This window comes from Parasteatoda tepidariorum, chromosome 1 (assembly GCF_043381705.1).
Source record: "Parasteatoda tepidariorum isolate YZ-2023 chromosome 1, CAS_Ptep_4.0, whole genome shotgun sequence".
Lineage (NCBI taxonomy): Eukaryota > Metazoa > Arthropoda > Arachnida > Araneae > Theridiidae > Parasteatoda > Parasteatoda tepidariorum.
Window position 1 is genome coordinate 10775307 of NC_092204.1, and position 26869 is coordinate 10802175.

Sequence of the window (26869 nt, forward strand, 5' to 3'; positions counted from 1 at the left end):
CTGTTCTTTTCCAGTAGACAAAAGTATTTTATGTTAATCAATCATTTTTTCTTAAATTACCCGTTTTCATGAGGGAGAGATAATTACTCACTTCTGTTTGAAAGCTGGCAAAATAAACATCATTTCTGTACCTATACCGTCTGGGAGATTAATGGTTATTGAAACTGCCGATCTCAACAAGGAGGCTGGCGCGATCCAAGTTTTCTCGCCAAGTTCAAGCAGAAGGGTACCTAATTGCAATTTAACTGCCGCAGATTTCATTGTGATTGTTAATCTCTCATCCAGGTCACGTGTTGCCACAGGATGCTTAAGAGAAACTATCAGTGCAAAATATCAACTCGGTTTCGTCAAAGGAAAAGTTTGGAAGGTGTGATTAAAGCGCGCAGAACATGTTGAAACACATTCTTTCATGGGAGGAAAAATTAAGCATTTATTAGAATGGCGGGGAGTTATTTGTTGTTCGCATTTGAGGGAAAATAATTATAATTAACACATTAGGTTTTGTGAGAAAATGAATGTCTTCTTTTGATAAATCGGAACAGTCAAAATTATTTGATTTTGTATACAATAGTTTTTGTCTTTAATTATCTCGTATTTTAACTCGTTTTCGAACTGAAACTTTTGTGAAGTAGATATTTTTTATCTAACAATTGTTAATAAAATTGGAAAATAAAATCGCAATCTATTATGAGAAAAATAAAATATACTGCAATACTTGATCATGAAATAACATTTGATTTGAATTTAACTTTTTCAATAAGATATTCAAATTAATTAATAAATTATAAATGAAATGGAAATTCTTCCAGAATTAATCATCGTGAATTTCAATACATAAAACAAATGAGATTAAAAAAAATTTTAAACACTGAAAGAAAAGAATACTATACAATAAATGTCTGATCGTGAAATAACATAACGCAAAAGTGTTTATGTAAGATCATTAAATTTATTGCGTTTTGAAATAAATTTCGAACACAAATCAAACACAAATTCTATATTAAGTGACTTTTTTTCTTATTTTATCTTCTATTAAATAAAAAAAAAATCTTAAATCTATTATTCAAACTTCCAAATAGATTTTTGACAGTTTTGATGAAATTGCAACTAATTTTAGTGCAGGTTATAATTTTAACGTGTAATATGATGGTACGAAAAGGCAAAACATTATCGTAACAGCCCTTTGTGAGCCTTGGTGTCATGGAGGATAAGGTTCACCTATTGATTGTGGTAATGTGGTCATATTTCTGTACAGATCATCTTTACTTCCTGGACAAGTTGATGTCCATCTATATAAGTTTGAGTAGGCTTCAAACTGCCCTGGGGATTGAATTCCAATCAATGGCGCAGCATGTCCTTTTTTGGACCTTGTGCCATTAAACCATACATTCAACTCAACTCAACTCGAATCCCAATCAAGACAGTTTAGTACTTTAACTGAGGGATTGCTGCTCCATATAATAACATATATGGTGAAAGAAGAGGAAAAGAGGGCACATAATATTTTCGTTTACTGAAAATACATAGATTATCACAAAAGGTAATGAGAATTTACATTTGTAGTTATGTGATATAAAGTAATTAACGATAGAAGTTAGTTAATTGTCTCAATTTTTTTATTTTTTAGAATTTTAAAAGCAAAATCTTGGAAAATTGGTTTCTGAAAATTCTGGAATATAAATTATTTTACTGTTATTTACTTCAAATTTAAATATTTACTTCGATATTAAATCTTTCTGCTTCAATATTAAACAATCAGTATTCTCCGCCTTTGATTATACATTACGAAAATATAACATCTTCAAAAGTATAATAAAATACAACAGATAAAAAAGTATAATCATAAATAACAGCTTAACTTTTGAGGAACGTGTGCATCATAAAATATTTCGGATTAAACTACGATACAAAGTGCAGGCACTTTGGGTGCATCATTCGTAAAATCCATTTTAACGTAAAATATTATACCGTAAATTTTGCAGTAATATTTAATAAAAGTGTTTCATTTTATTGTAATTAAGGTAAGAATTATGGCATATCAGATTCTGTTTCCGTAACACTTTCCGGTATAAATGAATTTTACGGTAAAAAGCACTAATATCCTAAGTGCCGGTATTTTTCACCGTAATTTGATCCGAAATTTTTCACATTGTATATTGTACAAGAAGAATTAAAAATTATTTTTTCATAAAAGAAGTACACTACCCTACAATAATGGAAGAGTCACTTTCAGTTTTTGACATTGTTTTAAATTTCTCAGGAAAAACTTGAAGGATAATTTTGTAATTTTAGAGATATTTAATTAATGCGATTTTTCATACTTAGCAATACAATTTAAAGCTTTCAGAGTTTTGAGAGACCTACAGTAAATTACGGATGAAAACGAGTATCTTTGAACACCCTATGTTAGAAAATCAAGCAATGAGTTTGTGACTTGTATGATTACTTTAGTTTTTATTTTTAATAACTGCATAAAATTGCGTAAACTTTGAGTAAATATTTATAAAAATATGGAAATTTTTCTAAAAAAGAAATTATTTTTTCCCTTTGCGTTTTTTTATTATAATTTTATAGATAATAAATGGAATTAAACAAAATTTTTGGAGCATTTTAGCAATAATTACAAAAATTTAAAATTTTTAAAAAATTCGTTTGAAACTGTGCTAGTTATGAGTATTTAAGCTAGTTATTTTATACTGTGCATGCACTGCAAACATTGAAAAAAAAATTTTCCAAATTTGTAGTGTAATATTAACATTTGTAATAATAATTAATAATAATAATTTGTAATAATAATAATAATTAATAATAATAATTAGTAATAATAATAATTAATACTTGGCAACTAATAAATAAAATTTGATTTGAATAGCTTAAAAATTTAAAAAGTTTCAAGCAATTTTCTAAGTAGTTTTTGTACTTTTCAAAAGAAAGCTCAAAATGATCAGGTGTTTTCCATAAATTTTATTTTGAATCATAAGGTGAAATTTAATTACAACTGGTAATACCTTACAATAATCGTTCGAAAACTAAACTTTGATGGTATAGAGCAGGGGTTTCCAACTTACATGAGGCCGCGGGCCACAATTAGAAACAGAAATTAAATGGCGGGCCACAACTTCATTAAAATTTTATGAAGGACTTTTTTATGTTTGAAAGAACATTAAATATTACTGTCAGATTTTTAATAAGTTGTACAAAACAAAAATACTGAATTACAAATTAAAATAAGAAATAGATTTTTAAAAATATTAAATAAATAATAAAAATTCGGGCTACAATAACTTTAATGTGCACCTATGTATTAAACAAATAATGTGCAAAAGATATCTAATTGTAAAGATATAAAACTTTAAAAAGGTTGGTANTAGAATTCTTCTACATAAGTACAATACTATGTCTTTGATGATAAAATACTATGTCTTTGATGATAATATATTATGTCTTTGTGCTAGAACATTGTGTTCATTGGCGAGCGAGCGCAGCGAGCCATGGTTCACGGCGTGAACCACATAGGATTGCGTAGCAATTCTCGGGGGTTGGCGAGCGTTAGCGAGCAGGGAGCGGAGACTCCTAGTTTATTTAAAATACACTGGTGTAAGAAAGTAGGAGAATTTGCAGACTTGGTCTATTATATCTAGAACTACTGGACCGATTTTAATGAAATTTGACATACATTGATACAATACAAATCAAATAACCATTCAACAATTGTAATACACAAGCATGATCGTGCTTAACACTCGTTGGAGTCGGAAGGTATGAAACAGCGGTTTCAGAATAAACAAAAAAATGGGTTAATAGGGGGTATGGTCCCTTCTTACAGATATACAGGTCTTGCAGCGTGACTTCATACTTGAAATAAGGTACTTAGTCATTTACTGTGGATATTGGTCTGGATTGTCCGGTGGCAATTTCATACCTTCCGACTCCAACGAGTGTTAAGCACGATCATGCATGTGTATTACAATTGTTGAATGGTTATTTGTTTTGAATTGTATCAATGTATGTCAAATTTCATTAAAATCGGTCCAGTAGTTCTAGAGATAATAGACCAAGTCTGCAAATTCTCCTACTTTCTTACACCAGTGTTGTTTTTTTATTAATAATTGGTAAATTTGTTTTTGCCCATAATTTTATCAGTGAGGATCAATTTTATTTACACTAAATTATATTCATCGATCTGGTTTTTTGATGGAGACACACGTGGGATTTCCGCATCAAGAAAATGACATTGACTGAAATTAAAATCATTTGCGATAAATCATGTACCTTCGATAACATTTTTAAGTCAATGGAGGTAACCCCTAAATAACGACCAACCTCCATTAACGATCATTTTACTGTGGAACAGAGAGTAGTCGCTACCGAGATTCACTGAATTTAACACCAATTTCCTTTCCGCAAAAATACTCATTTCAGAAAAATTTCATTTTATCTCGACAAATTATAAACCAAAATTATAATTAAAATAAACAATGTAATACATTTATTTAAAAAAAGATTGAAATAACTTAAAAACTATTTTTAATTTAATCTGTAATTAAGTACGAACAAAACTGTCTAGTTGACATAAGATACTAAAAGCAATTAAATGATTAAAGACCCTTAATTCATTTTTTGTCTTATATCCCAGGCATTGTTTTGCCGTAATTAAAAGGTAATTAACTCGCTTTCAGTTTTTACAAACAACCAGAAAATTACAATCGTCATTAATGCGACTTACTTTGAAAGAAAATGATGATTCAAAAATGTTATATTCTTGTGTAAAATGTTATTTCTAAACTTTAATCTCAGTATATGAGGCGAAATATATAAATATACTCTAAATTAATAACTTCGGTAAAAGAAATAACGAAGGAGTCAATTATAACACAAGATGAATACATATTACACACTTTCTTTTTTTACATTTGATAAATGATACTTTCGTCTTAAAAATTCTGGCTATGCAATCTTTTTGATTAATTGCCTTGAAAATTCCATTTTTAAAAATATTAAGAAAGTTAATATTTAAACCGAATATTCTGCGAATAAAATGCATTTTCAAATCATATAACCATGATAGCGGTATTATTTCACCCACTTGTTAAAAAATTGAAACTTTAGAAAAATATAAAATAGTTTTCTTTCTTCTATGAAATTGGTTTCTTAATTATTACGTCACAACAAGATTACTAGTACTGAAACTAAATTTAGATTTACTTAATTTAAAAATCGAATTATATTAAGTTATTTTTTTTAATATTTTTTTTGTAACCGTCGTTGTACAACCCACCTAATTTTATGGGTCCGTAGCCTTGCAATTTTGAACCCAATCCAGAAGACAAGGAAACTCCTGGATCGAGTATTGGGAGAAATTTTGCCTTCGTGGAGGACTTTTTGATGGGGCTAACCAACACCTCCTAGAAAGAACAGGCCTCAGCACGGGTTACCATAAATATCCCTTAGTAGTCCAAATGTAATGACATATTTTGTATTTTCAACCACTGCGCAGCTTAGTACCCCTATCGTAATGACATCTTTCTTATTTTTCGTCTACTGCGCAGTTAACTTCGTCACATCGGACTACTAAATTGATCCGTGCTGAGGCCTTTCTTCTTCTAGGAGGTGTTGGGCTAACCCGCATTTGCGTTACATGGAGAGGAAAACCACGAGAACCTCTCACGGTTAGCCTGACGGCAAGGGGACTCTAACCCGTGATCCGTCTACCACTGAGGATATTTAACGTCAGCACTGTGGTCGGTGCAAGTCGGATGCGGAACTCGTATCCACTGGGATTCGAACCCGGTTCGCCGCATTGGAAGGCGAACATTCTACCATCGCGGTTCTTACATTAAGTTCGAGTTAATTAAAAAAAATTTTTTTTGATGCATTTATACAAATACTTGATCTTGCCTCATTTGGGTATGGGGATTTCAAGTGCCAATTATATAAAATTCTTGATTTTGAATGCTTTGTCGCTTATGCTGGTATTTTAATTTTAAGGCAGTATACACAATTTATAGCAATGGTATTAATTAAATTTTATAAAATAAACATTATTTATTTTGTTTTTTTTAAATCGACTGAATCAATACAAAATTTAAAATGAAAAATTTAATCCAATATTCTTTTCCAAAGTGAAATTGAAATAAATTAAAATAACAAAAGACCTTTAAATAAAGAAGTTAAAGTTTGTTTAATGTTTAGGTTTGATAATAAACAAAGAATAGAATACTTTTTTTCTTCATTTATTTTTACAAAATGGAGATTTTAGTTTAAATCTGTGTTCAGTAACATAATGCGATATTGAATAAAACAGTATGTAACGTAAACACTTTTTAAGAATTTCGAATATCTTTTTTTAAAAACTGTTTTTTTATACATAAAAAATGCATTCAGAAAGCATTACAAAAATGAGCAAATGCCTAAGGCGAGTAAATAAATTTGTTTTAAACACGCTTGACAGAAAAAGTATTCTAGGAATGAATTACACAGTTCAGACCAGCACACCTCATCCCCATTTATAATTTTGATTGTAGCAAACTTAATTAAATTTTAACTAGATAAAAAAAATTATCTCACTTTTTTATCTGAACTCATTCAATAGTTATATTATTTAACTCATTTAAATTTCAGAACAATTAATTGGTGATATTCTATCCTATTTAAAGCATTTGATTTTAAGACATGACTCAGCCTTCAGTTTGCTTACATTAATTTGAATCTGTGAAATAAAAGGAAGGGGATTTTTATTATCATATTTTTCGATGACTTGATTGTTCTCGTTCTATTTACCGTTTTACAAGCTGTTGTTTTCAATGACACTTGGGCAAGCTGAACTCGTCAGTCGTTGAACTTTTACGAATTTATTCAGGAAGGTACGCCTTTCATTTGACAAGAGAGCACCGCTTAGGTGAACGTACGTCTAAACTCAGAATCCCACGTATCGATGGCAATACCACTCAATGGTGAGGCCACTTCCTCAATTTAGACATAGAGTTGAAGGAAAAAGAAATTTTCTCCAGATTCCTATATGCGCAGCGACCGACTACAGCATTTTCGGTTCCACAGATTTCACGAACACGTGTTTCGGTGAATTTTAGCTAAGTCAAGGATCAAACTACATCACCCCCGGACCAGAATCTTATTCTCTAATCACTGGGCTACCGCGGTCTGTTTTTCAAGAATACATCCAGTAACCCAAGTCCAACTAACCAGTTTCTTTTTATCGTACCCACCGTGGCTTATTTGCATATTATCCTCTTGTGATTTTAAGTTAAAACTAAACTTACATTTACTAGGATAAAGTATATGAGCAATAAAAATTCACCTACAAACATCATATTTATTTATTTTTTAAATTTTTTTATAAATATTTTTTACAAATATACGAAACATTTTGTTAGGAATTAATTTTAGTTAAATTAATTTTAGCAATAACGTGATGTTTCTTCTAATCTATCGTCAGTAAGTATTAAAATATCGAATAAATGTAATTACATCCACGAATAAATTAAAGATATCTGAGTGNTTCGGGCATTCACCAAAGCGACTATGTGATTGTCAACATTAACCGGTGAAAGTTAACAACCACCGATTTCAGTTATTCACAGTAGCATGCACATCATTTACATAATAACCTTATCAGGACGTTTATTTCATACTTTGCCTAAATAGCATCCAGCATTATATAGAATGCTTAGGCATTATATACAATGCCTAGGGAAAGTATGTAATACTTCTCATATTTCATACTTTGCCAAAAAACGTCAGGCATTATATATAATGCCGGCGTTTCATACTTTGCGGGTAACATATACATAAGATATATTTTCCTTCATAAATCTATATTAAAACATTTATAAGCCTTAGGCATTTACCAAAACGTTAAAACCTTTCATTTATATTCAAATGCCTAAGAAAAGGGACACTTCTGCTGTACTACCAATTTCTTACTTTTTTTTCATGAGAAATGAAATTATTTATGAAAGTGCCTAAATACTATATTTATGCTCATTTTTAAAATAAACAAACGCTTTGATAAATGTTCATTGCTTTGTGAAAGAAAAAAAATAGTTAATTTGCATTGTAAGTCAATTTGTAACCATAATCCCTACGTTTGTCATGTTTTGACGTCTACTCCAGTATTTATCGACGTTTATTCTATTTTATTTTACAGCTGTCGTTGAACAGCTGACACAATTTTTGGGTTTACGACTACTAATGTTGAACACTGTATCCTTGTAATTTTGAACTCAATCCAGAAGATAAGGGAGCTCCTGGATAAAGTATTGGGTGAAATTAGCCTTCGTGGAGGACTTTTTGATGGAACTAACCAGCATTTGTGTTACATGGAGAGTAAGACCGCGAGAACCTCCCACGGTTAGACTGACGGCGAAGGGACTCTAACCCACGATCCGTTTATCACTGAGGATATTTCACGTCAGCACTGTGGTCGGTGCAAGTTGGATACGGATTCATATCGACCAGCCATCGCTGGATTCGAACCCGGTTCACCTCACCGGAAGGCGAACGCTCTATCCCCTAAGCCATCACGGCTCACGTTTTTTCTATTACAATATCTTAAAAAAAACACAAAAAACAATATGAATTTGAAAAAAAATACATATCTTATTTTTCATAAAGCAGAGCCTCTTGAGCTTTTTGACAACAAAGCAAGTATCTACGCGAAAGAAAGTCTATCTATCTATTCTAATATCTCCGCAAAAAAAAGTATAATATGTGATTTATTTATTGGTTTGTAATTATGTTTCCTACATTTAGCTTTTGTTTTGTTAATTAAACACTTAACAGGTTTTACATCTTGGCTACTATGGTATTTGTCAACTACCATAGTAGCTGTTCCATTATCTACGCAAAAAAAGTATAATATGTGATTTACATTGCTTTGTAAACATGTTTGCTACATTTTGGTTTTGTTTTGTTAATTAAACACTTAACAAGTTTTACAATGGTATTTGTCAACTTGAACTCTATTACAATATTTACTCGAAAATAATAATAATAATTCAAAAAATATTATCTCATTTTCAAAGCAAACAAGGTAAGCTTTTTATAGCCTTTGAGTGATTCGAAAACATTACCTTGTATTGGAAAATATGTTTTGAAATGCTCACTAGTATTCCAGATCAAAAACAGATCGCCCATTCTTTTTGAGTTATTGCTCTAAACCACCATCTGACTCGCCCAAATGACGTAAAACTTGTTTTACCATCCATTTTGTCTCGCTAAAAGTCCCTATTTTGTTTGATTTTTTCCCCCATTGCATTTATATCCTCTTACTCCAGAAAAAAAACTCATGCCTCCATCTGAGTAGGTGAGGTAAAGTAATGTACTTCCCTCCTTGTCGACTGGGTATGCTATTTTGGGGAAGAAAAGGGAAAAAAGGAGAGGGATTTTCCATAACAAATAGTCATTGATTTGCCAGAGGAAAAGTTTTTGAACCACTATAAAAGGGTTGTGGAGAGTCTTAGTGCTTATTACCAAAAAAGTTGGAATAGGAAAAAAGAGAGAATTTTTTTTTCCTCTGCCATCATCTATCATGCAGCTTCTGAGAAAAGGAACTTCCATGGGAAATACTTGGTTCCGTTCGACCAAAAAGCTTCAACAGCAATCTCATTCCCATATTTGCATATCCTCTATTTTCTTTTTCGTTTTTTTATTCTTGCTTCTTTGGGTGGAAAAAATTACTTTCACCTTTTGTTGGGGGGATGTAAGTATTCTCCACCGGTGTGGGGAAATAGACTTGTGAATTTTGTGCCTCGATTGATTACTCCGCGTTTGGTGAGGATTTGGCGAAAAAGAGTGTAAAACCGGTGGATCGTGAAAGAGACAGAAAGTTCGAATTTATCTTGTTTATTAGAGGGAATTCATTTCTTTGCAAAACGCTTTAAGGATCGGCTTGGAATATCCCTAAGCGGATACTTTTTAGTTTTTCGAAGTGATTTTTTTCTCTCTCTTTATTTTAATCATAAACCTCTTTCGTGATATCGAAAAGAAGAATTTCTAATTAATTTATTTAAGATCTTAAAATATCTTTTTTTTTTTTAAAAAAGAATGATGTTCTTCTTTATTTCATTCATAAACCTCTTATGCGATAGTGAAAAGAAGAATAATCTCGAATTAATTTATTTGAGATATTAAAATATTTTATTTCGAGCAGCTTTGCTTACGTTTTATTTTGTAGATGGTTCATATTTCAAAACAATCCATGCTGTTTTTTGAGTTTTACAGCTCCTTTGAAAAAGAGGCGGTTTTCTTTTGATAAGTACACTTTTAAACAATTAAAAGTGTACTTATCAAATGAAATTGGCTTCTTAGCTACAATTAGTGGTATAAAAATTTACTTCCATTTATATTCTGTCTCTGGGTAATCGGTTTTGGGGACAGGAAAAAGACTTTTAAGAAAAAATATACTCAAAAAATTTCTCGATCAAATTACGGTCAAAAAGTAGGGGAGAGTGGGGTCAATTGTAACAGGGTGCGATTGTAACAGAGCAAACATTTCAAGTGTCGGGTTCTAGATTTGGTTCCTAGGTGCCGCACAAGGAGTATTTAATAAATCTACATGTACACCCCTGCTGGCAACCATTTTTATGTACTTTTGAAAGAGTTACATCACAAAAGATATTTTCATGCTTACTTTTTTTGGTATTAGAATATTATATTGTGACAAAGTAATTTTTTTTAAACAAATAAAAATTATTAACCGAATATGTAAGTGGACACCTTAATTAACATTTCAAAAAAAGAAGATTTGTTTTGTTAATTNTGGCGTGAAGCTGAAATGGCGTAAGTAAAGTAAAGGGACGATTGTAACAGCTGAAAATAAATAATCTTATGTTTACAAACCATTACTTAACTCTTTAAGAACCACCAATAGTTTCCTATATCATTTATATTATGCTGCATGAGCATTATTTTAGTTGTCACCTTTCACAGCATAAATTAAAATTTTTAACCCCTTAAAGTTAAAAGTCCATTTAGGTCTCTGCTCATTATTACTTTTACTCCTAAAATATCACTATTATTTTGATCAATAAAAAAAATATATCACAACTATGAAAATATGTAAAAATAACTATGTTTTAGTTGAATTTATAAACTGTTACAATTGACCCCGTAAGTGGGGACAATTGTAACAAGTGCACGACTGTCAAAAATTGTTTATAACTAACATAATAACATTTAAAATAAGGTATTTATTTTTTCTTCTGGTAGAGGATAATCTACTTTACTGGTCTGTCAATTAGTACTAATAATATATTGGATTTTTTGTTAGTTAAAAGTAGTTAAGTAAAAAATGTTACAATTGACCCCACTCTCCCCTACTAGCACCCTAGGTGCATAATTTGTAAAATTCATTCTAATGTAGAATCCATTTTTAGCGCACTCATTTTTTACAGTAATTTTTACAGTAACATTTATTAATTACAGTCATTCAGTTATTTTTAAATTATTGTAATAGCTACGATATATTTTAAAAGTTTTAAGAGTATACGATAAGAGTTACGATAAGCTACGAGAGCTACGATAAGGGTTTTTTTGATCCATAAAATTTTACTGTAAAAATGGATTCTACAGTAACCGTCGGAGTACCGGTACTTTTGCCGTAATTTGATCCGGAATATTTTACACTGCATGGGAGTAAATAACTTCAGAACAAGGTTAAAAATTATTGGAGCCAATAAGGAAATTGAGTTTTTGAGAAATACGTTAATAATATATCAATACGAAAATGAATTGCGCAACAATATTACAATAATATACCAATACAAAAAATAAGTTACGGCAACGTAATATACCGATTTCAATAACAATACAACAACAATAGAATAACAGTACAATAACAATAGAATAACAATAGAATAACAATAGAATAACAATTGAATAACAATTGAATAACAATACAATAACAATACAATAACAATACAATAACAAAACAATAACAATACAATAACAATACAATAACAATACAATAATAATGCAATAATAATACAATACCAATACAGTAATAATACAATAATAATACAATACCAATACAGTAATAATACAATACCAATACAATAATAATATACCATTACAAAAAATAAGTAAGCAACAATGCGATTACAAAAATATACTACATTCTTTAATAATGAACCATTACAAAAAATGAGACTTGCAACAATACCTTAATATTATATAACAATATTATATAACAATATTTTACAAAAGAGTTTTAAATTTCGGCAGAAAAATGTGAAAACACGTGTTTTAAAAATGCAAGAAAAAAACTTTTTTCTACCAGAACAACTATGTCACATATTATTTTCAGTTATTATATAATGATACTAGTTAATTCCAATACCTAACTAGTTACAGAAAATAACCGTCACAGTTTTAGTGACCTGCTAAGCAAGTCTCAAAACGTCGTTCATTTCCTTGTTTGTGTTTAATTAGTTTCAATTCGGAATGTTTATCTAATTTAATTCTTGTCCTTACAGACTGTTTAAACGAATAGCCTTCAAGTCCAATTTATACGCCAATTATTGTGTGTCTATTCACTGTTAGTTTGAGAACTTATCACTACAAAAATGTTTTCTAGTTCGGTTCTTTGAATCAAAATCAAGGGGGAAAGCGTATACAGTTTCTGAGATACTGCGAAATAGACGTTTTATTGTTAATACGTTTTTCTTTTATATGTATATAAAAAAAATCTGTTGGACCTGTAAAGGTATTTTAGACGAAACTTAAATCTTTCCAACACATCAGGTTTTGAAATTTATGCCACAATACTGACGTAAAAATTATCCTCAAAAGATCATGGATTAGAATCTTCTTGCCGTTGAGCTAACCGAGGGAGAGTTTCGTGGTTCTCCTCACTATGTAACGCAAATTCGGGTTAGCTCCATTAAAAGTCCTCCACGAAGGTTTGTTCGTTTAAGTGCTTAATCCAGGAGTTCCCTTGTCTTCTAGGTTGGGCTCAAAATTACGCGGCTACGGTGGTGAATATTGATTGTTGTAAACTCAGAATTGGGTTGACTGTTCAACGCTGGTTATAAAATTAAAAAAAAGGTAAAAATAATTTTGAAGGAATTTTTAATCCCTTATTTCGATAAAAAAAACGTATTCCTGCTTTTTATGTATTTTTTTTTTATAAATTTGAATTGCGTATTAATAAATACAACTGATATCGAGAAAGAGTTGGCCTCGTTCCATGAGGATCCCGTGTTCGAAACCCACTTCGGGTTTAGTTGGTCGGGTTTAGTTCGGGTTTATCTCTATCAGTTCTATTGGTTTTTTTGTGCTATTAAGTTGACACTGACCCCGCTATATTGGGCTCTCTGTAAAGTGATTATTAAAAAAATGAGATGATACGACAATTTTTTTGGAAAAATACTATGACGAAATATTTTCTCATTATTGACGAAATTCGTTTCCTCGAAGAAGGGACGACAGAAATTTAGTATTTTTAACGAAATGTACGCTGGAAGCATATACCAGCAAACAGTTTCGTCAAAAGCGAAGAAAGTTTTGTTAAATGCTAGTAAGCATTTTTTGCAATGTATAAGTACACTGCTCTCTAACTAAACTAATTTAAGTTCAACAATCTTTTATTTAAACAAATAACACGTTTTGTTTGTGTCTATTTAACATCGTAAACAAAACACTGTGAAGAAAAGTAATTTATTTAATATCTCCATTTGCTCTTCATAAATGCCGAAACTAAAACAATAATTTAAGTTTGACAATCTTTTATTTAAACAAATAACATGCCTTGTTTGTGTCGAATTAGCATCGTAACAAAATACTATAAACAAAGGTAATTTATTTAATATATCGCTTACTCTTCATAAATACCGAAACTAAAACAATAATTTAAGTTTGACAATCTTTTATTTAAAGAAATAACACGCTTTGTTTGTGTCTATTTAACATCGTAACAAAATACTATAAACAAAGGTAATTTATTTAATATATCGCTTACTCTTCATAAATGCCGAAACTAAAACAATAATTTAAGTTTGACAATTTTTTATTTAAACAAATAACATGCCTTGTTTGTGTCGAATTAACATCGTAACGAAATACTATAAACAAAGGTAATTTATTTAATATATCGCTTACTCTTCATAAATGCCGAAACTAAAACAATAATTTAAGTTTGACAATCTTTTATTTAAGCAAATAACATGCCTTGTTTGTGTCGAATTAACATCGTAACAAAATACTGTAAACAAAGGTAATTTATTTAATATATCGCTTACTCTTCCTAAATGCCGAAACTAAAACAATAATTTAATTTAATTAACTCCTTAATGAGTACAGCTAGTCTCATCCAAACAAGTAAGGTAACAATTTTAATTCAAAAGGTCTGGAATTAAAATGAAAATACACTCGTTTTCACAATAAACGTTATTGATCAGAAGTATCATCAGGCACTTTTCTAAAAGTGCAGGCGATAGAACAGTTTTATGTCCTCATTTAGTGACAAACACGAACTCTAGCTGTCATTCATAGAAGGAAATGGCAGAATCCTCCCGTTTTTCCTCATGGGGGAGCTCTCGTGCACACTCCGTTTTGCTCTATTCATCAAACTCCCCACTCACGCAACTGGAATAAGAACTTTCGAAAGAAAAGTTTGTTCCGGGGTATCCCTTATGGCGAAGAGATCTCAGACGTCAAAACAAAAGACAGAGAATCACGTGATTTCGAACGTTTTTTTTTCTTCCTTCCTTCTTTCTTTTCTACCTCCTTCTCGAATGAGATAAGTCTTCGTTTCATACGAAACTTTTCTTTCTTAAACTTAGAATTTGCTACGTTCCCAAGCGTTTAACTGCACGAGAACTGATAAGTTAATTAATAATAAACATTGCTGCGAAACGTATTTAACGGATCATTAGATAAAGTCTCTAACACTTTTTTTAAACAGGTCTTTAAAACCTATTTAATATTTTGAAAAGTATAGAATATTTGGTTGAATAGGCTTAGTTCAACGGTGAAAGATCTTAAATCGGTCAAAAGGACGGTACTTAAAATTGGTCAAATTTGAACATTAAACAATAGTTTAAAATTGTCCAAACTAGATATAAAAAAAAGGTAGGTTAGTTTATAAGAATGTATTTATAATTATTTAATAACAATCACTCGATTAAGAATAATTTGTTTAGCCTCGCTGTGTAATGAGATGGATTATATTTTATTAATATTAAACGCTTCTTTTATATTTTTAATTTATAATCTGAATTGTTATTTTTTTTTTATTTTTAATAACCGTCGTTGAACAGCGGACCCAATTTTTGGGTTTACGACTACTAATGTTCAGATACGTAGCCTTGTAATTTTGAACCCAATCTAGAAGACAAGAGAAGTCCTGGATCAAATATTGGAACAAATTTGCCTTCGTGGAGGACTTTTTGATGGAACAAAACCACATATATCTTACATGGAGAGGACACCCTCGAGAACCTCTCATGGTTAGCCTAACGGCAAGGGGACTCTAACTCATGATCCGTCTACCGCTGTGCTTATTTCACGTCAGCACTGTGGTCGATGCAAGCTGGATGCGGCATTCGTATCAACCAGACATCGCCCCTGAGCCGTACCTGCTTTTATAATCTCAATTGTAAGCTCCTAAAACCGGATGAAAACTCCGCGAAGAAACCCCAATAAAAACTCCACGAAGCCATGGACCCAAACTGTTAACAAGGAACTGTGTGATCTAGTTTTAATGATGTATGCTGCTTTCTCATAACATGGTCTGGGTTCTATGAGTTAAATGGTTATGTTCCTCTACTTGACCACTTGAAACCATTCATGGACTTGTTGTACCCAAACAACGATGGAATTTTTATAGCTTACAATGCGCTATATCGAGCCTTAATTGTTCGTCACTGGTTTGAAAACATCCTTGACAATTCCAGCGAATAATTTTCCACCAGTTATTTCAGCGATTTGTCCACCTCGATCACCCGACATGAATCCCATAGAACTTTAATGAGATGTAATCGAAAGGTTGGTTGGTGCACGAAATCCTCCTCTATTTAGCCTGCATGGCTGAATGTTCTTGCTAAAGACTTCTAACTACTTGCTGCGTCCATGCCACGGCGAATTGCTGCTCTTCGTAGAACTAAAGAGGGTGCGACGTGATATTAAGAGGTATCCCTTGACTTTTGTCACCTCAATGCATAGCTTTTTTTCTGTAATAAAGATAGGCATTGCTCATTCACAACCCACTCACGGCAAATGCACCATCTACTTTTGACTTTAACCTTTAAGTATCGAAACGCAGAAGATTGATAGTTTGTACTACTAAGACTAGCTGTTCACAGGAAAGTATGTTAGGATTTTCAGAAGAAAATGGAAAGCGTTGCGATTCTCGGCGTAATGCAGAAACAGAAGGATCCATCCAATGCCCCAAAACATGATCATTGACTTCCGTCCCAAGAGGTGAAGGCATTATAATTATTATTACTTTTTTTTTGAAATTACTAATCTTGTGTAAAATTTACACGTGCCACCATGTGTAAAATTTACAAGTACACCATCCATAGCAAAACGGCCCTATTTAAAATCGTTAAAGTGGCTGAAGTGGAACACTACGAGTTATAGTTGAGAGAAGTGAACGGCAACTGGACGTGGATACGTTCGGGTGAATGCACGTGCATCCAACCACCAATAGATCACAAAGATGAACTAAAAGGTAACACTAACAGTTTCTACTCAATAAAATGTTGCTCCCATGAAACTTCACAGCGCATGCCTGATGAAGCACCAATGCTGACTGCAGTTCATCCTGTACTATGACTGGTTTTAGACGCCAGTACGGCATCTGGGCATCTACAGTCACCATTCAGCAAATTCGAGGACAGATCCCGTTTTATGCTCCATTGGACCTATGGGCAATGGCGTATAAGGTTCAAATTATCTAAAATAAATATTCTGCATTTGAAAGAACAAAATGGAGGAGAGAATTTTGTGGTCTGTAGACTCTTTTCACAGTAATCCCAAGATGTAGCCATCTTTTTGGAAAACTTAACAGATGAGCAGAAATAAGCACACGTCAACCGTCACATGCATATTAAGTGTCTTCTTCATGATTGTCTTCTTCACGTCTAGACGGTTGACGGTGTCTACCATCAAGACATTGCGTCAAATCATACAAGAGCACAAGGAAACGTTATCGTACTTTCAATGCCACCAGATGTCCCGGACATAAACCCTATCGATAAATAGACAATTCAAATCGATAAACTTCATTTGACATTTAAAACACCCTGACGGAGGATATTCTAAATTTAATTAAAAATATGTATATTTTGAACAAAAAATAAGATTTCTGTGAGTTAAAAAAGTAATGAAAGAATAAGAAAATATTTCATCTTCCCACGCAAGTTTTCTGTCAACTGTTTATCTAGCATATTTAAATAATTCATGAAATGAACTCATTTTGTAGCTCAATGCGAATGAAATAAATATTTTATATCGAAATTACACGACTTGCTTTTAAAATTAGGATATATACTTCGAAAATGCAATGGCTTTGAACATCTTTTCTAATAGCAATTTCGGAACGAAGTTTTGCAATCTAAAATCTAAAACTTTCCGTATTGTAGAGCTATTTATCAAAATGTAATTCTGATAGTGACGCTTTAATTTGAATTCGTATAAAATCTAGTATGTTATTTCATGTTTAAATTTATGGGTTTCAAAGCTTTTTCGAAGAACTATCATTTCCAATTATGTACTTGGAATATTTGATATTTCTTAACCTTTGTGCAAAATTAAAAATAAAAAACGATCTATTGATCCTTTTAATACGTTAATCATTTTTATTTAATGATTAAATTTTTCCATACTAATTATTTTAACAGGTTAAGGGCATGGCCTAAATATACTTAAGGAGCAGAAAATATTTTAAATTAAAATTCAGACGTAAAAAAGTATGTTTTCTGAATGATTTTTTTCCCGATTGGTTATGGTTTTTGATCCTTTAAATAGTGGCTAACAATAATGTATAAAATCATAAAAAACTTTCATTCTCTGAATGAACATACTGCATTTCGATTTGTTATGGTTATTGATACTCAAAATAGTGGTTGACCGTAATATGCAAAATCTAACACAGAAATGTACATTCTCTAAATCTATTTGCTTTTACCCGATGGATTAGATTTTTTGATCCTCAAAATATGTGGTTAGCCGTAATGTTCAAAATCAGACACAGAAGCGTACATTCTCTGGATCAATTTGCTTTTTTTCCCGATGGATTAGATTTCTCGATCTTCAAAATATGTGGTCAGTCTTTGTCTGGAATATACGGTGCTTATATTTTAGTTAAAAGGACAGCTAGAAATTTGAGGCCCTTAATCCAAAACTAATCACGTAAATCAAAGAATTTTCGTATAATGTTGTAAAACCGTTTATCCTAAATATAATTACAAGAAAAAAAAGTATGACTAATACTTATTTTGAATGATTTAATTTAATAATGATAGGAAAATGTATTGAATTGATGCTTCATTTTAAACTATGTAATTTTTATTGTTAAAATCTAAAAGTTTAATGGAATTAATTGCATGCATGGGATTAGAATTTTTCCAGCATACAATTGAAAAATTCTCGAGTATGCTCTTCAGATAATTCTTGGATTTTTCGTATGTTTTTTTCTCCCTTAAGTACAGTTCAAATTAACTTTCTTTCGGAGTTTTTTGGTTTTTAGGTTTTTACATGTATTTAAAAAAATCACACATTTTGAATTTTTGAACATTTCTAATGCTTATAGCAAATACTGTTAAAAGCAAGTTTAAGCATGTGTGTTTTTATTTAAAATAAATAAGACTTAGTTGGAATGTGAGCTTAATATTTTAAGTTACATTAAAAGTTTAAAAAAAATAACACATTCTTAAAATTTTCACTTGTTACAAAGTCTCACCCAGTAAATCTATTAACAAATTTTATTTGATGTATGCACAAAAACAATATTCAAACCTGGTTCATTTTAACAGCACATTAAGGTCGAAGTACCAATAATATGGCTCAATATTTTTAACGTTTAAAGTAAACAAAGTCTGAAGGAAATTTAAAGTATATATAATGTTTTTTTCCAAATTTACTTAAACAGCTGCTATTATAAAGCGTAATTTTTTCCAATTAGCGCATATTCAATAAAATATTCAAATAATTGAAAACTTTGAACATTATTTCACATCAAAAGAGGAAAAGTTATTAAACCGTTAGAAGAAAATTTGCTATGATGAAAGCTGAAACAATTTAATTCTGGAAATAGAACTAGTTTTATTGTTTCATGCAGAAAAAATAGATATTTTGCATGGAAATTATGTTACTGAAATTTTCTGGAATTCTAAGGAAACATTGACACTCTTTATATGTTTCGCAATTGCGATAAAAGAAATTTTGTTATCTAATATTTTTAAAATCTGATTCTATGTTAAATTGTAATATTGTTTCAGAAGCTTCAATATAATATTGATGAAAATATTACCTTATTTTCATGCTTTTTTGTTCATCTACTTTCGTGATTAAATATTTTTCTTTTGAAGTGGTAAAAGATTATATTGAAGTTGAGTATATTGAAGTGTTGAGACCTGATAGTTTAGTCTTATGTTTTTAAATGTGATCCTTTTATATGAATAGTATTTCAAATATTTCGTTATTCGTGTTGCGATTTTTAAATAGGAACACATTTTATGAGGAAATCTCTTTTGTAATCCTAATTTTTTTTTAATGAAAAATGTGCTTTGGAGGAAAGTCTGTGCTTCTTGCGTAATTTTATCAGGAACTAATAAATATTTTCTTACTTTTTGTTTAACACGCACCATGTCCCTTTCTATCATAAAGACTTAACTTATTTTAACAGCACACAATAATAACTTAAAAGCATCGCTTTTTGGCTGCAATTTTCTGTTTATAATTAATAACAATAACTTCGAATGACATTTGTTGATGACTTTGACGGCATTTTTGGCAACAAAAGCCTTATCCGCCTACCCCAAGTTTCCATGCTTTCGATTTATTAGAAAGCGAGATATCCTGGAATTCACTAGAAGCTTGGTGACTTTGCTCCAGCCAAACGGTTCTTGGACTATTTTTTTTAACCATTGGCAAAAGGGGTATTGTTTTGGGTTGTATGGCGTGCGCAGTTTATTTGGACGTCATCATACTTTTCAACTGCGTTCAAGAGTAATAGTAAACAGTGCGCATGCGTCGTCATTGCACGCATGCAATTGTTAGTCATTGATATGGCGACCGCTGATAATTTTTTTGGAATTCTTTTTTTTTTTTCCTTTTTATTTTCACCAGCAGTCATTCTTAATGTATTTACATAATAACAATTTAAACTTTTTATTATTAACTTATAATGACTGTCTTGACGGTGATTTCAATATAAATATGAATACTGAAGAAGGAAAAGTATTTTGTGACGTCTTGAACACGCAGGATATGAAAAGCAATCCGACGACAAACATCAATGGAGACAGTTTTTGCAACCCATGATTTGAAATGTTGTGGCGTTTAACGGAGCCAAACATAAAAAAAAGCATTTGACCAATGGTTAGCCAGTGATTGTAATAAAGCGATTAAAATTTTTTAGTATTTTTTTTGTTCTATGTATCAAACAAAACAAAAGACGAACATTTGCTAGACGAACATTTTCCACTTCTCGAACAAAATCTTTCTACAAAATCACAGAGTTTCATAGAAAAGAAATTAAAAGGGAATGCTAGTTTACAAGAAGAATGTTCTAATAGAGCATACATAACAATTAGAATAAACCAATTCAAACATTTTGCATTACCTTATTTCGAAATCTTTGAAGTGTATATAAAAGAAAGAAAGTAGAACAATTTAAGACAGTAGTAGAACGTTAAGATTAAGAAAACTATTTTCCATTTTCAATATATCAGGAAGGGAAGAATTTTATTTCTCATCTAAAGGGCATAGATAAGGGTTGGACAAAGAAAAATTTCGAATGAAATTTTTATTGACATCACTCAAATAAATACTATATAACTAAAATTATATGAATTGTTTTTATTCTTTTTTTGATATGCTGGCTAACATATTCAGGGAAACTCGTTCATTGTAACGTAATACGTCTTATATACAGTCCCTAGGCAAATTATTAGACGTGTTGTAAGATTCTATGTAAAATCTTAATTATCAGGTGATACTATACAGGCGACTGAAAACGGTTCTCATTTGCATAATCCTGCTTAAGTGTAATTAAGCAATATAGAACACTTAGTTCACATGAGGTAATCACTTTTGACCTTTCACTTCTTCCCAACTTATAGCTCAGTTTATCTCAGCGTCTTGTTGTCCACGCGAGAAAAGAATTTTCATTCATAAATTTGTGGACAAGCATGTTTACATTTTCATGCTTATCAGAACTCATGCGCTTCATATATTTTTATTTTTATTGACATCACAAAAAAAAATTAGGACTTTTTTTGTCTTTAGGACTTTTGTGTCAGAGAATTGTATATATGTAGATTATCAGGTAGAGCAATGAATTTTTACATTGAAGTTATAACTTGAAATATGTACGTTAAAGTGTCATTGAATTAGAGATAGCAAGTTTATTATGAGTTGTGTTTATACGGCTCCCTCCTTAAGCCCTTAAGATAAAATGTGCGTTGTACGGACCGTTTGCTATCTGTATGGCACCGGTACCATGACACGACGGAGTGCCAATTTGAGCTAAAGCTGGGTTTCACTGAATATGTACGACACGACTCACTACAAGCAAACGCACGTATAGTTTGTCTACCTTAAGAACTCCCCCCGCCAGAAAGTCTGAGGCCGTTTGCTGCTATGGAAATTAGAATAGCATATTTCAGGGAGGGTAGCTTCTCTTCACTCTAGGGACTAACACAATAGACCGAAGAAAAAGATTCCCTTTCTCTCGTCGACTCGACCCAAAACCTACTCTGAACAGTAATCCCACACTCCTACTTGAAATAGTTATACCTCGTTACCATGGTCACCGCCACGGATTCAGACGAATGGCTAGGGAAGTTCTTACTTTAGACTAACTGTATGCACGCTTGCTAAGTAAACAGCATTTGCTCAAGGTTATTTGCAGTTTGTTCGATCGCAACTTTTTTCCTCACACTTCGTGAATTTCGGTTTACTCAAGTTGCCTAGTTCATTCGGTTTACTCACTTTAAAATGTCGACTTGGAAAATCATAACTCTCTGAATGGCACTTCAAACATTTTTTAACAATTTCATTTTTTTAAATGCTTAATTTACTGTTTGCCTAGTAAGCTCATATTTTGTTTTACTTCTAAACCCAATTTACTGTCTCCGAAATATCTGTTCAACGTTGAACCTTCATATCGGTACTTTGAACCCCAATAACAGGCAAATTTGTCTCAATCCTAATAAAATGTTAAGTTAAACCATCTTTTGGTTCAAATTGAACCTTATTATCGTATAAATGAGTTTAATGATAATAATAATAATATGGCTCGGTTTGGCTTAATATTAAGGTTGCAGAAAATTTTAACGATATTATTGTATAAATGAGTTTAAGGATAATAATAATAATAATAATGATATGGTTCAGCTTGGCTTAATATTAAGGTTGCAGAAAATTTTAACGATATTATTGTATAAATGAGTTTAAGGATAATAAAAATAATAATAATAATATGGTTCAGCTTGGCTTAATATTAAGGTTGCAGAAAATTTTAACGATATTATGGTTTAAACGCTCTAAAATTTCTAACGGTGCGCCTAAACAAAATAGTGTGTTGTTTAAGAGCTTTGAGGCAATGGAGAGTATAAAAAAATAAACATAGTTTGTTAAGGAATATAATAACAAATGTATTTAAACCAGTATTAAACCAATGTATGTAATGCATTTAAAAAAAAATAAATTATGGTTCTCAATTCAAAATTTTTTTGATTCGTTAAAATTTCTAAGATGCTATAAAAGAACTCAGATATTTTGAGTTATTTCTTTGATAAGAGCACTTTAAATTTTATGCACATTTTTTTTCATGAATTTTAATTACTCTTAGACTGCAATTTTCCGCAATCTTTCTTCGAGTAGAGCACACATCTTCAAAAAAACGGAGAAAATTATTGCAGCTCCTTGATTTGAATCTGAAGAACTCATTTAAGCAGATGAATTTTCCACTTCTCGAACGAAAACCGATTCACTCATCTATTTTTTTGTCAAAGGGCCTTTTTGGTCGGCTCCTATCAATTTGTCAGAGGATTCCCTATATCGATTAAAACCAAAGTGTCGAGGAGCATTACCCTCGGCTTAATTACTCTTTACCCAAGTGATACCCAAAAGACCGTTTAAGTCTGTCTGCAATTACATTCCAGAACCCATTACCCCGAAGAAACTCCTTCTTTTTCAGTCCCGACGGTTTCTTAGACCACCGATGTTTAATGGAGAATTTTTTTGTCATGCTTTAATAGGCCTGCTTAATCAAATGTGCAATTGAAATGATGATTCTACTCTCTCCTGAAATTTTCTTCCTTTTTCAGTTTCGGGAAAAAAAAGGAAAAATAGTTTTTAATTAAAGAACTTTTTTTAATTTTGTTTCGTGATCGGGTATCTCGCCATTTTTATCGTGATTAGCATGCTCTTTTTAGAAAAGTTTGTAGAATAGCTTTAAATGGGAATACCATTAAGTAATGAATTTGGCGATCTTAATGACCGCCTCCAGTCTATTATATGTTCCTTTCTTATCCTTTAGTGAGTTTGGAATTAGCATTTAAAATGTCCCCTTCGGGATTCGAACAGAGGAATAAAGGTACAATAAATGAGATATCAATGGATGGTTAATGTATGCAGATGAGAATTACTTTTGGGAGTGTAACAAAATGAAGCAGAATGTCCTTGAGAGAGTTTTAAATAGCTGATAAAAGATATGAAACCGGTTATGAAATATTAAAGTGTTTTAAAAAAAAACCATGGATCATTATGATATTTAGGAAAAATACAGTTCCAAATTATTCGACGCATTATAAGATTCTATGCAAAATCTTAATTATCGGGCGATGCTATACAGCTTCATTGTTTTTACGCGGTTGAAAACGGTTTGAATTCTTTACGCTTGTGTATCAATTGGTTAAATTAGACGATGTTTAATATAAATTCAACGATTGGATAAAATAGACGATATTTTATATAAATATTGAATATTTATTATATCAGGTATTATATTAGTATATTATAATAATTAGACCAAATTATTAGACGCACTGCAAGATTCTATGTAAATTCTTAATTATCGGGCGATGGTATACAGATTTATTGTTTTTACGCAACTGAAACCGGTTTGAATTCTTTACGCTGGTGTATCAATTGGTTAAATTAGACGATGTTTAATATAAATTCAACGATTGGATAAAATAGACGATACATTATATAAATATTGAATATTTATTATATCAGGTAGTATATTAGTATACTATAATAATTAGACCAAATTATTAGATGTACTACAAGGTTCTATGCAAAATCTTAATTATTGGGCGATGCTATACATCTTTATTGTTTTTACGCGGTTGAAAACGGTTTGAATTCTTTACGCTTGTGTATCAATTATTTAAACTAGACGATATTTAAACTAAATTCGACGATTGGATAAAATAGACGATATATTACGTAAACATATAATATACATTATATCAAGTATTATATTAGTATATTATATAAATTATATATTTTTTCCTATAACACCATATTTTGTACGCGACTGAAACCAGTTTGAATTCTTTACGCTTGTGTATCAATTATTTAAACTAGACGATATTTATTATAAATTCGACGATAGGATAAATTAGACGATATACTATATAAATATAGAATATTTATTATATCAAGTATTATATTAGTATATTAAAATAATTCCACCAAATTATTAGACGCACTGTTGTTTTTTAATAGTTACATGTTTTGCACGAGTTTATAGGCAATACTTTTATATTTAAACATACATGTAATTGGCTTTTATTCGGGAGACTTTTTATATTCTTCCTATTTGTATTTATTATTAACATATTGAATTATAATGTTAACCATTTGATACACGAACATAAGCAAGTGTAAACCGGTTACAGCCGCGTTAAAACAATACAGCTGTATAGTATTACCTGATAATTAAGATTTTACTTAGAATCTTATAGTGCGTCTAATAATTTGGCCAAGGACTGTACTATGCAAATACACAGAATAATTTATAAAATTTTAAATTTTTTCCGATAAAACCATTTTTATTAGTTTTTTGCGATTATTAAAATGATATCTCAAAAGTATTTGTAGTATTTTTTTAAAAAACTCATTGGGGATAAAATAGCTTATATGAATTTATAAAACAGGTATTAAAGTATTAAACTGCTTAAAAATTAATGTACTCTTTAGAGGCAATATTATTCAAATATGCAGAAAATTTTTTAAAAAGTTAAAAAGTTTGCTTTGTGAAACACTATTTTTAAACTTGTCGTAATTATTAAAAATATATATGCATTTTTGGATTATTTTTTAAAGCTTACGGGGCATAAAACAATTCATATAAAACTATGAAACAAAGTTTAAATTACTTAGTTGTTAAAAAAATAAATTAATTGTTGTACTTTTTTAGGAGAATATTACGCATGCATGACCAAATTTATAAAAATTTAATTTGTTTCTAGAAAATCTTTGTTTTTCTTATAATTTGCATTTATTATAAAAAAATATCTTTAATGTATTTAGATTAATTTTCAAAAGCTTATAGTGCATAAAATAATTCATTTGAACTTTTGAAACATGTTTTGAAATATTAAATTGTTTAAAAAAACAAGTGAAATATTACAATATTTTAACGGAANTGCATTTATTATAAAAAAAATATCTTTAATGTATTTAGATTAATTTTTAAAAGCTTATAGTGCATAAAATAATTCATTTGAACTTTTGAAACATGTTTTGAAATGTTAAATTGTTTAAAAAAACAAGTGAAATATTACAATATTTTAACGGAATGAAAATATGTAGAAAATTGTTTTAAAAAGTTAAATATTTGCTTGTAAGACATTGTTTTTAATTTTGCCAAGATTATTAAAAGCTTATCTCAAAAATATTTGGAATATTTTTTAAAAGCTTTTGAAGTACTTTTGAATTAGATTTTAAATATTATATTGCTTGAAAATTAAAGATATCAAAATAGAATTTCTGAAAAATATATATATAAAAAAAAATTTAAAAATAATTCTTATTAAAGATTGTAGTGTAAATAATTTAAGACGATAAGAATATACCAAGATATAAGTTTCAGGGACAGAATATAAAGGATCAAATATCTGAGAAGTAAATAAATTAATACACTGTATTTAAAAATGGAATGCAAATAATATTATTAAAAAGTTAGACTTCTGTTTAAAAATAATAATTTTTACAAGTTCAGCATGAAAACTAATATTGAAACAGAATTAGAAAAATAATAAAAAAATTAATGGAAAAACGTAAAGGTTCTGATTAGGACGCATTCCTCTATAACAGCGAAAGAGGCATTTCAAAATAAAGAATAATTATCCTATGATCAAAATCACTCTTTATAATTCGTTTATGCTTCTAAAACACTTAAAAACAACTAAACACTTATTTTGTTTAGGATGAAAGAGAAAAAGCGGAAAACAAACTTACCGATGTGGATGGCCAGATAGTGTAGTATAATTATCGTAATCTTATATATGTAACATAAAAAGCTTCAATTAATCTTTTTATGTTATCCTAATTAATTATTCTAATCGAAATACTTTCTCACACTTTTAAAAGCCACATCCTGCTCTTAAATCTATTTTTGGCTCAAGTATGCATTTAATTAAAAGCAGGACATTTTTCCCTTTGCTCT

The 26869-nt window shown here is 30.4% G+C and overlaps 2 protein-coding genes across 2 annotated transcripts in view; one reads left to right on the top strand and one right to left on the bottom strand.

Annotated features, from left to right (window-relative positions):
* Window positions 1-224, bottom strand: part of LOC139426783 (uncharacterized) — a 35609-nt gene extending 35385 nt beyond the window's left edge. Inside the window, exon 1 of the mRNA XM_071186764.1 lies at window positions 92-224. Coding sequence (XP_071042865.1) covers window positions 92-123 — 32 coding nt within the window. The 5' untranslated portion in view covers window positions 124-224. The remainder of the gene's footprint in view (window positions 1-91) is intronic.
* The window catches only part of LOC107450135 (cell adhesion molecule Dscam1-like), a 398660-nt gene that overhangs the window by 85090 nt on the left and 286701 nt on the right, over window positions 1-26869 (top strand). The window lies entirely within an intron of this gene.